Raw genomic sequence first — 13,169 nt, forward strand, 5'->3', positions numbered from 1 at the left:
TGGTTTTGGTTAATGCCGTTGTCATGCAATTCAGTTTGTCAGTGTTACTATGCAGCTATCAAATTTCAGGTACAATGCAATTAAAGATGCTTATATGGCAACTGATGAAGCTTCTTATATTGATTTCTTGCAGTGGATTTTTTTTTTTTTTTTCAGTTACCTTTATACTGATTGAGATGATCAATACTACTGATATTTTGTGTCATGAGGGAATCTGGATCTGTGTATGCTGTGGTGTTAAAAATGGTAAAGCTTCCTTAAAACTGTATGTAGGCATGCCAGCATTAACAAAGGAGCTTGACAACATTTACTATATACTAATTCTGGAGTAGGCTGGAATGAACCAAAACATTTGTAGACCAAAGGGGCCCCACTGACGTGGCCAGTTCACATCCTCATAAATGGATTACTTTTTGTTGACTGGTAAGGATCTGTTAAGAGTAATTTATGTGCCGTGATGGTAAAACGAAGAGGGGTTTATGGTATTTTGGCATCTGGGATGAGGTTGGCATCTTCTTCGTCAAAACCGCGAAAACTTATCTGGTTTGGGTGTTTGGCAGCTCCTTTCCCGGGCTTCAGAAGGGGTCGGAAGTGAATTACGAGTCGGACCAATTTGCGAATCGAGCGACCTCATCATTGATGTGGTCTCTCTACATACGCTTCCTCAATGGTTTCTGTCTCTTTGTCGTTTTGATTTTCTCAACATTTCTACTTTCAACAATTCGAATTGATTATCATCGGAATTTGAGTTTTGTTTGCTCGATTAAGGACCTTAAACCCTGAATTGATCATTGTGTTTTGCAGAAGGGAGTAATTTAGATTCTTTGAATCTCAAACAATGCAAAGCCTATTTGCGAACGGACGATCTTAGAATTTCAGGAACCCAGTTGGTTTGTTTACAAAGAGTTGAAGAGCACCGGAGGTATTACGCGTTCTAAGTCTTCATTTCTGGCTTTTTCGAGTCATTGTTTATCGCCCTGTCTTGATTCTAGTCACTCTTACTTGATTGATTTACTTCTTCTAATCCTAGGTTAAGAGATGGAAATGGTGAAGCATTATATCCCAGACCATCACTGTACATGTTAGTGTTTTCTTTTGCTCTAAATTCATGTACACTTGTTCATTGTGAATTACAAGTCGGGCCAAAAGCATTTACTGCTACTGTTTGTTTAATTGTTGATCTTACAGTAATTGTCATGTATCAGAAAAGGCGGCATCTGTTATTAGTTTTACTGTCGTGTCAATGGAGAACTATCTTGATGGGGTTGATTGATATAGGAAACGATCTAGCTAGGTTCAATAGATTTTGATATTCTGGTCCCAAATCTTGAGGTTTGCATCCGTTTATTGTCTTTTGGCTTTGTTTCATATTACTTACTCTGATCATGCTTCATGCTTGAACAATTTGGCTGGATATAAACAACTACCTGGCATTCTACGCATTATTTGTTGGTTGCTTCTTTGATTTTGGAGAAGTTTCTTTATTATTTTTGGTAGATGAGACAGCACATTCTTAGGCAGCGGTAATTGATTGTGTTTTATGCCAATGCTTGAATAGCCAATATGCAAATGAAACAGAACAGCTGAAAAATTGTTGGTCTGGGTGCTTGTCTATGGTGGGCAAGATTTGGTTCAAGACAGTATAGACTACTTCTGTTTTGTTGTTTGTTCTCTTTTTAAAGCTTGCTATTGTGCTGGAGTGGTATTTTCCAAATATCTATATTATTCTTTGTAGCGTTATTTGTTCTTGAATCGATGACTAAGTTGAAAACTTTGTTATAGTTTTTGTTCACTTCAATTTCCTATTGTTGTCTCTGTCATGTGTGGGTTTCTAAAAGATTTAGAATTCATTATATGATGGTCAGTGTATAGAAATGCTAAGGCTTCTCTCATTGCATGACAACAGGTACTTGCACTATTTCAATGACCATGATCTGGTTTCAAATGATTGGCATGTTTTACTTAAATGGCTTGTGCTATTCAATGTGGTGGTTTTAGATTTATAGTTCTTTTTACTAATTTATATTTTATTTCTTTTTTCTTTTTGTGATCTAAGGCCGTGGAAAACTGAAGTTATCTCAAAGAAAGACTTGGCAAGAGTGTAGCTGGAAGTATCAAAGAGTAAGGTTTGAGCTTCTTTTTCTTCTAATAACCTGAAATGGTGTATTTCAGCTGTGACTATAGATTTTGAGGGTCTGATTATGATAGAAGTTATTTGAAGAGTACAATATATTATAGAGGGATTTTATAGTAGGATGGGAGAAGCCCAATGTGTTTATGAATGTCCCTATTTGACATCCAACTATATTGCTGTTCTGTTGTCAAAGCTTGCTGTTCTTTTTTTTCTTTTTCATGTTGCATACATAAATATGCTAGAAGGTGATCTATTGATCTAGAATGTGATCTTTGGGTTGTCAAAGAATGCATCTAGGTCCTAGATTTGGCCTAGTCTAATCATTAAGAGACGAGGACTACAGGTGGGGAAGCACACAAACATGATAGTTTATAGGCTGTATACTTATTATTTTGTACATTTGGAAATGAAGTTCAGAGTATGGCATAGGAATGGAGGTGTCAACAAGTGGCGACATCTATAGCTATGAAATCCTTCTATTTGAGATGTTGATAGGCAAAAGATTGACATATGACATGTTTAAAGACAGCCTGAACCTGCATAAATTGGTCAGATAAGGCTTTGGCCTCCTTATCCTATTGGATGGTGATCGGAGCTGTCTTCTAGCCATCACGGTCTGGTAATCACTTCATCTTGATTTTCTATCTCCAGTAAAATGCTATTCGTTCACCCAATTTTATGAGTTGTGTGTTTAATTTGTTGTCTTTTCTCAGCCAGCCTTTGAGCAAGCACTTGGAGCCTATTATTGAAGAGGAGCTTTTGAACGAGCACATGGACAATTGAAGAGGTTTGACATGTAAAACAAGAAACTTTCAACTATGTAATTTTTTTGTTTACTGATAATCTGTATCAATGTGCTTTGTTTAGTGTGAGACTCGGCTTTGATTATCCAACAAGATGCTACCAGTCTACTTTGTTCTTGGAATTTTATGATCTGTACCTAAATTTGAATGCCTGACCGGGACGACTAGAAGACTCGGCTCTGATCAAGATGCTACCAGCATACTTTGTTCTTGGGATTTTATGATTTGTACCTAATTTTGAATGCATGGAAACTTTCTAAGTATATCATGTTTTTTTTTTCATTTGAAATTCAGCTTCACCCAACCATTCAATTACACTGCTCAATCTCATCACCTCCTTGAGCTCCATATTATTTCCTCATGAAAGTCTGCATGGCATTGTGGTCTGCCAATTCCACCATGCACGCACACAAAAGCTCTGGATCACTGTCTTGCCCCACATTAGCTATTTGAATGACGAGTTGGTGAAACTTGGTTCTCCCCACATATTGAGAGTTTAAGCTTCAACATTTGGATGTGAGCATTAAATTTCAACTGCAGAACTAGAATAATGATTTCGAATTTCTTTTCAAACCAAGAAAAATCTACCAGTGTAAGCAGTATGAAGATTGAAAAACTAGAGCACAGTAGAATGAATCTTTCATGGCATATAAAATCATATGACTCATAAAGTCATAATACATATGAAGTAGTTAGTCCGCAAGGTACATGATGTATTACAAACCTCCTTGAAATGAACAAAGACGGTCAGAAACTCACAAACAAGCCCTACACATGATGTATCGCAAAACAATGAATGACTATGCAATTATGGCTGTGTTTGGTATGGCTGTGCAGATACAATGATATAATTGCATTACCGCATTGCAGGAAATGTGTAAAAGATGAATCTACTTAACTCAATTTTAAAATGAAAGCATAAAGATGAAACAAAACAGATGGCATATTAGCTCCTGTTAAACATCCAAACTACTATCTACTGCTAAACACCCAAAACTATCCAACAGAACAAATGGCCAGTAGCAGCACTCGTCAAAAATATGCAATGACCTAAGTAATTACAAACTCGTACAAGGGTGGAGCTTGATTAGACTCTGCTAATCCCATTCACATATGCTAGTTTTGCTTCTACCAAATGAACACTTTAAGCAGAAATCTCTTCGGTAGGGCATGGTGAATTGAATTCATCTGATACAACAGCAAACAATTATGCTCCACAGATGATACTGGCAGTCAAAAATGTGAATTCCCATCAACATTCTGGGTCAGTAGGGCATCAACCAAAGGTCTGAATACTTATGATTCTAACAAAAGGTTTCGAATAAAACAGTCTTGTGTTTTCATGTCATGTCAGGAATGTCTTCAGTACTTGCTAGCTGTACAACTTTCCCTGTCTAGCAGTTGATTTGGAGGCTCTTCATCTTTTTGGACTTCATCAACATCTTTGGGTTCAAGAAAGGAGTTGTGGCCCAGATCCTATCGGTAATCACAACCTAGTTCTGGCTCTCAGTAATAGGCTGTATATCAAAGTAAAAAATGATCAATATGTGAGTCCTAACTTCAAACTCTAAGAGCAACTTTTTGAATGAGATACATGCTAGGACGATGTAGTTAAAGTAGAAGCTTCCACCATTCAAGTGTGACAATAAACAAACTTGTAAGAGAAAAAGGATAACTACAAACCTAACTAAAAAGCTTGTGAACCCTGCCATTGCTCCATGAACGGAACTTTGAGCAAGCAGTGTCCAGTATACATTTAACCTACAAAAAAATTGCATGTATTGACTAGCTTCTTAGGTGGAATACATATTCTTAGTACTTTTCTTGTGTTATTTTACGAGTATTCCCATCCACCTAGCTAACAATTAACCTAGAATGAAATTCTGTAATGAAGAGAAAATATGCATCAATGTTTCTAGCTGCATATCTAAATGGAGATGATCATCACTTTTCTAAGTGGCTCAAACAAGAGGTGGTCTTTTCTAGTGTATTTTTTTCTGCACTAATTACTTTGAGACATACCAGGCAAAGTGGCTTTTCTATTTAAGTATCAGAAGCAAGATGCTTTCCCCCTGCTGAAATTAGAATGGTGACGCCAAGCCTGTAACAAAAAACATGTCACGAAAAACAAGAATGATTAGTTCTAATACTCCACCGAATGAGCTAAAGAGGAATACAGACATATACAACTTTACAAACCTTGCGGCAGCAACCGCTGTCTCAATACTGGGGAAGACGCCAGGCTCCAATGGATCGCTCAACTCGCAGCCACAAGCGAGGGTGACATGCCAAGAAAAGTCATCTGTGGCAAACTAGGGCGGTGTTATAGCAATCTGCAAACTCAATAGAATTATGAGACAGAAATAGAACATCTTTGTCATACATGTGTGGGCTTTACAATATCTATCAATAGTTTGAAGCAACTGTAATATGGCCACTTTATACAATCCTATCTCTCACTTGAATCCCCATCAAACTATCCACAAACACAACATAAACCTCCCAAATCATGTTTCACTGGACCTAAAAGAAAAGCTTGGGATATAAAACAACAATTTGATTTTTTATAAGCAATCCCTTCTGTCCGGAATACTAGACTTGGCTCCACTGTCATGATGTTAACCAAAAATCATACATTTTTAGCACCCTGCTAGCCTCAAATAAGTTCAACTCTCACACTCGCTCACACCATTATAACACCGCGCCTATACCTCCAATAAAGCCATTCCCCAATTCAACTGTTGCTGTCAACTCATCAAGCATTTCTTTTCATAGTTTTAAAATACTTTGCTAAAAGAGTTATTTGTCTTACTTGTGAAAGAGAGTGAGCTATTTCATGAGTGTAAAATAAGCTTCTGCTCATTTCGAGGCTTACCTAGCATCAATTATTTGAAGTATCTTGCTCTTGTCACCAAGGACCTGGAGGAATAAACTTCCACTAGTTAATAATATGGTCCTGACAAGAACTAGAACTTTTAGCTCAAAAGGTATACTGACATTAATCTTTTCAGTTGTCTTGGGACCAAGGAAGGGCTTCACAGTGCTCCACAACATTCTAAAACCAGAACCAGCATTGATGATAAACATACAATTCAAAGTCTGCAATGAAAACAAGAAAACTCACAGTTGTATTGTCCACAAAAATAATAGAGACCAAAAGATGTTCGTATAGATGGTACCTCAGGATAGTTGTTGCTATCAATCGTCTGAAGGCAAGTGATAAGTTCCAATCTCACTGAAGGCGAATCAATCATTCATCTGAAAATTTAGCAATTTCACTGGTAATCGATTTTCCAATCTCATGTTGAAAGAGAAAAGACTGAAGCAATAGTAAATTCCCTTGTCTTTGTAACCTCAAGCATTGTTTACAGATGTGTAAAATGATATAAAGACTGACCTCTCCACTTGAGGCTCCTGTTTGAGCAGTGCTTCATGTTCCTCATTGGCATCAACAACTAGTCGTGCAGCTGGATGTCTCCTATGGTACTCATGGATCTGCACATAGCATAGGAATCCTTCTAGTCATGTACGAATAAACAGATGAAGGGTGGGTCATCATAGTTTGAGTTTCGAGAGTAAAGTTTACAGAAATGGTTAAATTCTACCTAAATCAATATATAGAACATTCCTGCCTTGCTAAACTTGATAACAAATTTTGTTTTCGGATGATCAAATTTCTCACATTTAAAAATCTCAAAAGAAGATGCAAGAGAAAGAGAGAAAGACACACACCCGTACGTTTCAATCTATGATAAAATGCAGTGAACACATATTGGTCATCGATCCGAGAGCAGAGCCGCAAACTCGTCCTTGCTCGCCTGCATTATCGTTATCCTCATAGATCTCAACCTGAAAACACTAACAACCTTTTCCAGACCTGGAATTCACAATCCTAACAAGCGAAATTGCAGAGAGATTGAGAAGATCAGTGATACTTACGAGTCCCTGTGTGTTGATGGTTTCTTCAGACTGGACCTTTATCACTGACCTCCTCGATGCACATGCCTTTCTCCTTCTCCCTTAAAACCCCTTATCGTAACGACTCCAATTACAGTTTCATCTTTCCTGTCATATGCGAGTTGACGCAGTCAAGCTAATGGAAATCTTGACGGCATCTGTTGGTCTACAATTGTTTTGATTCATTCCAGACTCCTCCACTAATTCTCAGTTAACTGTTCATCGGCTTAGTAACAGTGCCGGCTCGAGCCGAGCCGGTTATGTGAAAAGACCGTTTTGCCCTTCATTCTTTGCTTAATTGCGATTTTCTGTTTGTCCTAGGTATAAAAGCCGTTGGGGTCAGAGACGCGATCTATCTCTCTCTTCGTTCCTTCTCTTTGTTTTTGTCTCAGCTCTGCGTTTTTGGGTGAGATTTAGTAGATAATACAACATGATATACGTTTGGCCTAGGTATAAAAGGTCTTGGTGCTGGGTTCTGCATGTTATTGTTTTATTCATGTCTGGTCAATTTGGTACTTATTTGTTGGGTTTGTGTGAAAGATTGTTGGGTATACGTCTGATTTAGTGTTTTTGTGACAGATTCTTGGGTGTGTGGCTGATTTGGGCGAAGAGAAGGAGGGTGATTTTGGAGGAAACGGGAGAGGAGTTTCTACATGACTGAAGGGTGCAGAGTCTAAACAGACTAAGGATTAATTTCTCCACGGGAAACTGCAAAGGAGTCAAATGGTATGATAACTTTGCAAGAGAGACTTCTTTCTGATTGTTGGTTTGTGGCTTAAATTAATAAGCCCATCAATTATCTTTTGGACTAAGCCCACATAATTAACCTAATTCTATTAGGTTTTGGAGTATGCCTCATGCACATATAAATATATGCTTTCTATCACCAATTAAGGTGTGAGAGAGAAAAGAAAAGGCCGCAACTTAGGGTTATTAAGAAGTAGCCGCAGTTTTGGGGTTCTATAGAAAATTACCTTTTGCCTTGTTGCTTTTGTTCTTGTGAGTGACAATATATATTTGAGGTAGTTGTTCTTCTATTTGATCTTTCTTTTTGCATGAGTGTATTCAGGTGTAATCGGGTTTTGGGTTTGAGTGCTAAACATCTTGTAATCTCCTTTTGATATTAGTGGAATCTGCTCACCGTTTCCGCCCGTGGATGTAACCCTTTGATTTTGGGGTGAACAAGTAAATCTTTGGTCTTCTGGATTTTTAATTTATCTTTTCATATTTCTGATACTTCATACCTGTTTGACGCTTCCGCACAACACTGATATCCTAAACCCAACCAAGATTGAGGTAGGTAATGTTCCTAGAGGGATCAATGTGAATAAACAAAGGCTTGGAAGCAAAAAGGTACTTGACATTGTTGATGATGTAGATGATGAAGACCAACTAACTGCATTAGCTATAAGGCATGATTCATTTGGTTGGGGAAGTAGAATTATTAGAACGACAAGAGATCTACATTTGCTAGAGCTACTTAAAGTGGATACACTGATATAGTACATCTGACTCGAGAAATGAAGGAAGAAGAAGCTCTTCAGCTCTTTAGTTGGCATGCGTTTTGAAATCCTTGTCCTCATTTAGGATTTTTGGAACTCACAAGGAGAGTGGTTACTTACTGTGGAGGTTTACCACTGGCTCTTGAAGTTTAAGGGTGTTTTCTCTTTAAAGGGAGGATAAGACATTGGGAAAGCACATTGAAGAAATTGGAAAATTTCCTGATGACAAAATTCATAAGATACTCAAAACAAGCTTTGATGCACTTGATGAGAACCAGAGGGACATATTCCTCCATATATCTTATTTCTTCGTTGGAATGGACAAGAAATATGTCACACAAATGCTGCATGGCTGTGATCATTTTCCAGAAATAGGAATCAGTGTCCTCCTTCAACGTTGCCTTGTAACCATTAGTGAAAAAAACAAGCTCATGATGCATGATTTGCTTCGAGACATGGGCAGAGAAGTTGTTCATGTAGAATCCCCTAAAGACCCAGAAGAACGTAGTAGATTGTGGCATCAGGGAGATGTTATAGGTGTATTGACAGAAGAATCTGTAAGTATTACCCAACCAAGACAAGTATTTGCATCCTACATCATTATTGTGGTAGACTGGTAGTAAATCAGCTTTCATATGCAAATAAGCTTTTTCTGACTTAGTGACGTCTCTTTGCAGTGAACTAAGAGGATTGAAGGACTCACTCTAAATTTGCAAAGATCTGACAAAAAGAGTTTCAGTACAAGTGCACTTAGAAACATGAAGAGACTGAAATTGCTCCCACTCAACCGTGTAGAACTCACTGGACACTACAGCTATCTTTCCAAAGAGTTAAGATGGCTCTGCTGCCGGGGATTCTCTCTATCAACTATACGTAATGAATTTCTTAATGAACAAAACCTGGTTTCTATCTACCTGTGGTACAGCAATCTCGTACAAATTTGGGAGCATTCCAGGGTATATTAAGCTCAACCAAAGTCAAACTTCTTTTCCTTTTGGTTTATTACATGACATAACTCTGCTTTTATTCTTTTTGGATTTTGATATTTGTTTTCCTTTGGTTTTGTCTAACAGTTGCTTAGGAAGTTGAAGATTCTTAATGTCAGTCATTCACATTACCTAACACAATCACCAGACTTTTCAAAACTCCCGAATCTTATGTATTTAATGATGAAAGACTGTAAATATTTGTCTGCGATTCATGAGTCTATTGGATATCTTAAACGACTTTCCTTGGTAAATCTTAAAGACTGCAAAATGCTGAAGGACCTTCCATGGAGGTTCTACAAGTTGAAATTAGTTAAAACTCTTGTTCTTTCTGGCTGTTCAAAGTTTGAGAATTTGGTTGAGGACATAGGGTAGATGACGTCTTTGACAACTCTTCTTGTTAGTCGCACAGCGATAAGTCAAGTACCATCCTATCTAGGAAGATTGAAAAACCTGAACTATGCATCTGAACAAGACCTGATTCTTGTGAAGCGCCTTTTCCCAGACGTGCCTGGATACCAATTTAATTTCCTGGCCTACCACAATGCAGTACCTCTTTAAATATTGGAAGCAGTAGTGTTCATAGCCTTCCAGACCGACCATGTTTCAACATTTATAAAAACCTACCTGAAAGCAGAGACTTACCTCCCTGCACTGCACTGGAAGTAGTTCCAAATTTTTCTAAAGCCTCGAGACAAAGCATCCAACAGGTTCTCTCTCTTTCTCTCTCTGACACACACTGACATAAAGAAGATGGTATTTCTCATACTATCCTGCTTAATATGGCATTATGGTGTACGTAGGAATGGCCTGCAAGTGGAGATGATGGCATTTGTTTGCCTGCAAATGATTTTCCAGGTGTCGGAGAAACTGACCATGTCTTTTTCCAAGTGCCTCAAATTATTGGTTGCAATTTAAAAGCTTTGACCGTGCGTGTCGTTTGTTCCCTCTGTTTCAGCAAGTACATGTCTTCAATTCGACGTTTTTCTATCTCGTCATGTACGGTGTGTTCACATTATATCTTAAATTTGTTTTTTCTTCCGTTTCCTTGTTTATTGGAGGCACTTTCTTTAAATCCTTCTGTTATGTTGCTGTCATAGAGAACTGGTAAGCCTTATCTTTTTCCAGATGTCAAATTCCATACTTTAAGGCTATCTAAGCAAGCCAACAGGGTTGTCTTCAGTCCATCTTTATGACAGGTTTTTCCTAAACTTGAATTGTGTTTATATGAATGAAGTAGACAACAAAGAACTTTCGTCTTTTCACTCCTATACAGTCAGTAGCACGAGCCCTTGACCATCTAATTTAATTAACCAATTCCTATACAGTCGGTAGAACTTTCATTTTTTCACTCCCAACAAATGGCTTTTCACTATGAATGTGTGGAAAAAGGCGACCCTTGTCCTGTCCAATTATTAATCCAGGCAAACAAAGGCGGCCTGAATGTGTGGAAAAAGATGTACTGATATATGTTGTTCAGTCGAGGCCACAAATCTAGCCTTAGCAACCCCATCTTGTGTTGCATTTGTCATGTGTATATTCTTGTCAAAATGTTTGACAAAAAGAAAAGGGAAAAATGCACCAACAATGTCCGGACACTGTGAGCACTGTCAAAATGATACCTGAACTTACAAAGTTATCAATGTGATACCTGGACTCATTTTTTCGTATCAACATCGTACCTACGACTAAATTCCGTCACGGAACCGTTAAATTTTACACGTGCCACGCATGCACATGAGTCACTTTTTAAGAGTAAAATTGTCTTATTACACATTTTTATTAAAAAAAAACAAAAAACATAAGAAATTTCTTATTTCTTCTCTCTCTCCTCTCACTTTCCTTCTCTCCTCGCCAACACCACCGCAACCAACACCAGACCACACCAGTCGATCAGTTCAACCAATACCACCGCCGCGCCCATCGAGCCCATTTCCTTTCTCGATCTCCGGCGAAACCCTTTTGCTTCCTCATGGTCCGTCCTCTTCTTCTTCACCCTCGATCTCCAATACATACATTCTGCTCTGACAAACCTGACCGGTTCAATGTCGACAGTCATCGGAATCTGGGACTCATGTCCAACCGGAATTTGGGGCAGAACGGTTGATGGTGACGATGTGGTAATCAATTGTACCACATTGGATTTTGATGATGACGATGTAGTAATCAACTATATTCGGGTTTGATCCTCGAACTCGAATCAATTTACTTGATATTATTGTTTTTGTTGCTCAGTTTTTGTTTTAATTCATGTTTTGTTTGTGTTGGAAGAACAGAACAGACTGAACAGTGGCGCTGCGAATTCTAAGCATGGAGGATTGTGGATTGTGGTCTGTATAGCAACAAGGAAAGCTATATGTCTAATTCTCTATCTCCAGATGGAATACACTATTGCCTCTCTTCACTTTTGGATTTCTGGGTTCGTTTGCATTTGCCCATGTGCTAGTTTTCCAGACCTTCGTCGGCATCGTCGGCCTCCGACTTCACTCTCAATTCTCTGGCCTACAATTGCCTCTGATTGAACCCAAAATCCCCGGCTTGGCTCAGAGGGACGACCAATTCAGTGATGGGGCTTCACCCATTTACACACTCTCTTCGCCCAATGAGTTTTGGTCCAAGCATCGCGACGATGTCAGCTACAATCAACTCTAGAAGGTACTCAAATTGATTGGAAATTATTGAATATATGCTTGCCCAATGGGTTTGAGATTGGTATAGATCACTTTTGTGTGCTGTGTTTCGTTTGATGAGTTTTATGGGTGATTAGAGTTTGAATTGGATCTTATAATTTGATGGAGGGGTTGTTGAGTTTCTGTATGTGTGGTTGTTCATGTCGGGAATGACAGAGGTGGTGTTGCATGTCGGGAATGACGGAGAGGTTGTTCATGTGGTTGTTGATGGTGTGGAGGTGGTGTTGCATGTCGGGAGTGACGGAGATAATGGCGGGGTGGGATTGGAGCTGTGATTTGAGAGTGGAGGGCTGGCGGGGTCTGAGTTTCTGATCAATGGTGTATACAAGGGGGTCGAAGGAGAGAACGAGAGTGGTGGTGGCTAAGCTGTCGGCGGCAACGGCGGCGGGGGTGAACTTGGACGAGCAGTTCGACAGGCGGAGCAGGGTGAGGAGGTGCCTGCTGTGATTCACCGTGGCCGTAATCGCTTAAGGCGGCGCCGGTGTTCTTCAAGGCCATGACGTAGCCGGAATGGCCCGCTACTGAGATGATTTGAATCTTGATGATTCAAATCAGTGGAAGAACTCCGAAGAAGAAACCAAAAAAGAAGAAGAAGAAAGAAAGAAAGAAAGAAAGAAAAAAGAAATAAATAAATAAATAAAGAAAGAAAAAAAAACTTTTGAGGGTAAATCGGTCCTTTTGTCTTCATTAAGTGGCACGTGCAAAATTTAACGGTTCAGTGACGGAATTTGGTCGTAGGTACGATGTTGATACGAAAAAATGAGTCCAGGTATCACATTGATAACTTTGTAAGTTCAGGTATCATTTTGACAGTCCTCACAGTGTCCGGACACTGTTGGTGCATTTTTCCCAAAAGAAAAAGCTAGTCAACTGGAGTGCTATATGAGTCATTTTGACAAGAAGAAAAAGCTAGTCAACTGGAGTGCTGCATGAGTTTATTCATGCATGGATATTACCCGGAAAAGAAAAGATTCCACCTCACTCTCTAGATGATGGAGTGAGCATTCGATTTTATTCATTTTCTTATTTGAGTTGCAAATAGTAAAGGTAGAACATGTTCTTGAGCTTCAGCTAGAAGGCGCGAAAGCAAATCAGAA

General features: G+C 38.8%; 1 protein-coding gene, 1 long non-coding RNA gene and 1 pseudogene across 40 annotated transcripts; 2 read left to right on the top strand and 1 right to left on the bottom strand.

Annotated features, from left to right (window-relative positions):
* Positions 1 to 429: 429 nt before the first annotated feature.
* LOC133743045 (uncharacterized) lies at positions 430 to 3,219 on the top strand. Of its 34 annotated transcripts, none has more exons than XR_009862902.1 (7): positions 447 to 670; positions 805 to 922; positions 1,031 to 1,081; positions 1,189 to 1,332; positions 2,057 to 2,126; positions 2,660 to 2,753; positions 2,848 to 3,219. XR_009862902.1 is itself a non-coding variant. In XM_062170780.1 (4 exons), the coding sequence occupies exons 1-4, from the start codon at positions 448 to 450 to the stop codon at positions 1,271 to 1,273; spliced, it is 477 nt and encodes a 158-aa protein (XP_062026764.1). In that variant the 5' UTR covers positions 430 to 447; the 3' UTR covers positions 1,274 to 2,050. The 34 variants fall into 34 exon arrangements, 2 of the variants coding, with proteins under 2 accessions (XP_062026764.1, XP_062026765.1); XR_009862903.1 differs by having other exon boundaries at positions 2,057 to 2,121; XR_009862890.1 differs by having other exon boundaries at positions 451 to 670; positions 2,547 to 2,753.
* Positions 3,220 to 3,813: 594 nt separating this feature from the next.
* On the bottom strand, positions 3,814 to 7,077 carry LOC133743047 (uncharacterized). 6 transcript variants are annotated; one of them, XR_009862910.1, is made up of 10 exons: positions 6,877 to 7,077; positions 6,670 to 6,795; positions 6,335 to 6,432; positions 6,117 to 6,195; positions 5,935 to 6,036; positions 5,813 to 5,856; positions 5,137 to 5,270; positions 4,960 to 5,038; positions 4,621 to 4,698; positions 3,814 to 4,454 (listed from the first exon to the last, which is right to left on the bottom strand). It is a non-coding gene; the product is annotated as an uncharacterized LOC133743047 (long non-coding RNA). The 6 variants fall into 6 exon arrangements; XR_009862913.1 differs by lacking the exon at positions 4,621 to 4,698 and having other exon boundaries at positions 5,137 to 5,239; positions 6,877 to 7,075; XR_009862911.1 differs by lacking the exon at positions 4,621 to 4,698 and having other exon boundaries at positions 6,670 to 6,803; positions 6,877 to 7,074.
* Positions 7,078 to 7,206: 129 nt separating this feature from the next.
* On the top strand, positions 7,207 to 10,174 carry LOC133743044 (disease resistance protein RUN1-like; annotated as a pseudogene).
* Positions 10,175 to 13,169: the final 2,995 nt, after the last annotated feature.

The sequence above is a fragment of the Rosa rugosa genome, chromosome 4 (genome assembly GCF_958449725.1).
Source record: "Rosa rugosa chromosome 4, drRosRugo1.1, whole genome shotgun sequence".
Taxonomy (NCBI): Eukaryota; Viridiplantae; Streptophyta; class Magnoliopsida; order Rosales; family Rosaceae; genus Rosa; species Rosa rugosa.

Coding starts and splice junctions, on each gene's coding strand:
- LOC133743045 (XM_062170780.1), top strand. CDS start 448: ATGTGCCGTGATGGTAAAACGAAGAGGGGTTTATGGTATTTTGGCATC. Junction 671..804: donor CTACATACGCTTCCTCAATG/GTTTCTGTCTCT, acceptor TGTGTTTTGCAG/AAGGGAGTAATTTAGATTCT. Junction 923..1,030: donor AGAGTTGAAGAGCACCGGAG/GTATTACGCGTT, acceptor TTCTAATCCTAG/GTTAAGAGATGGAAATGGTG.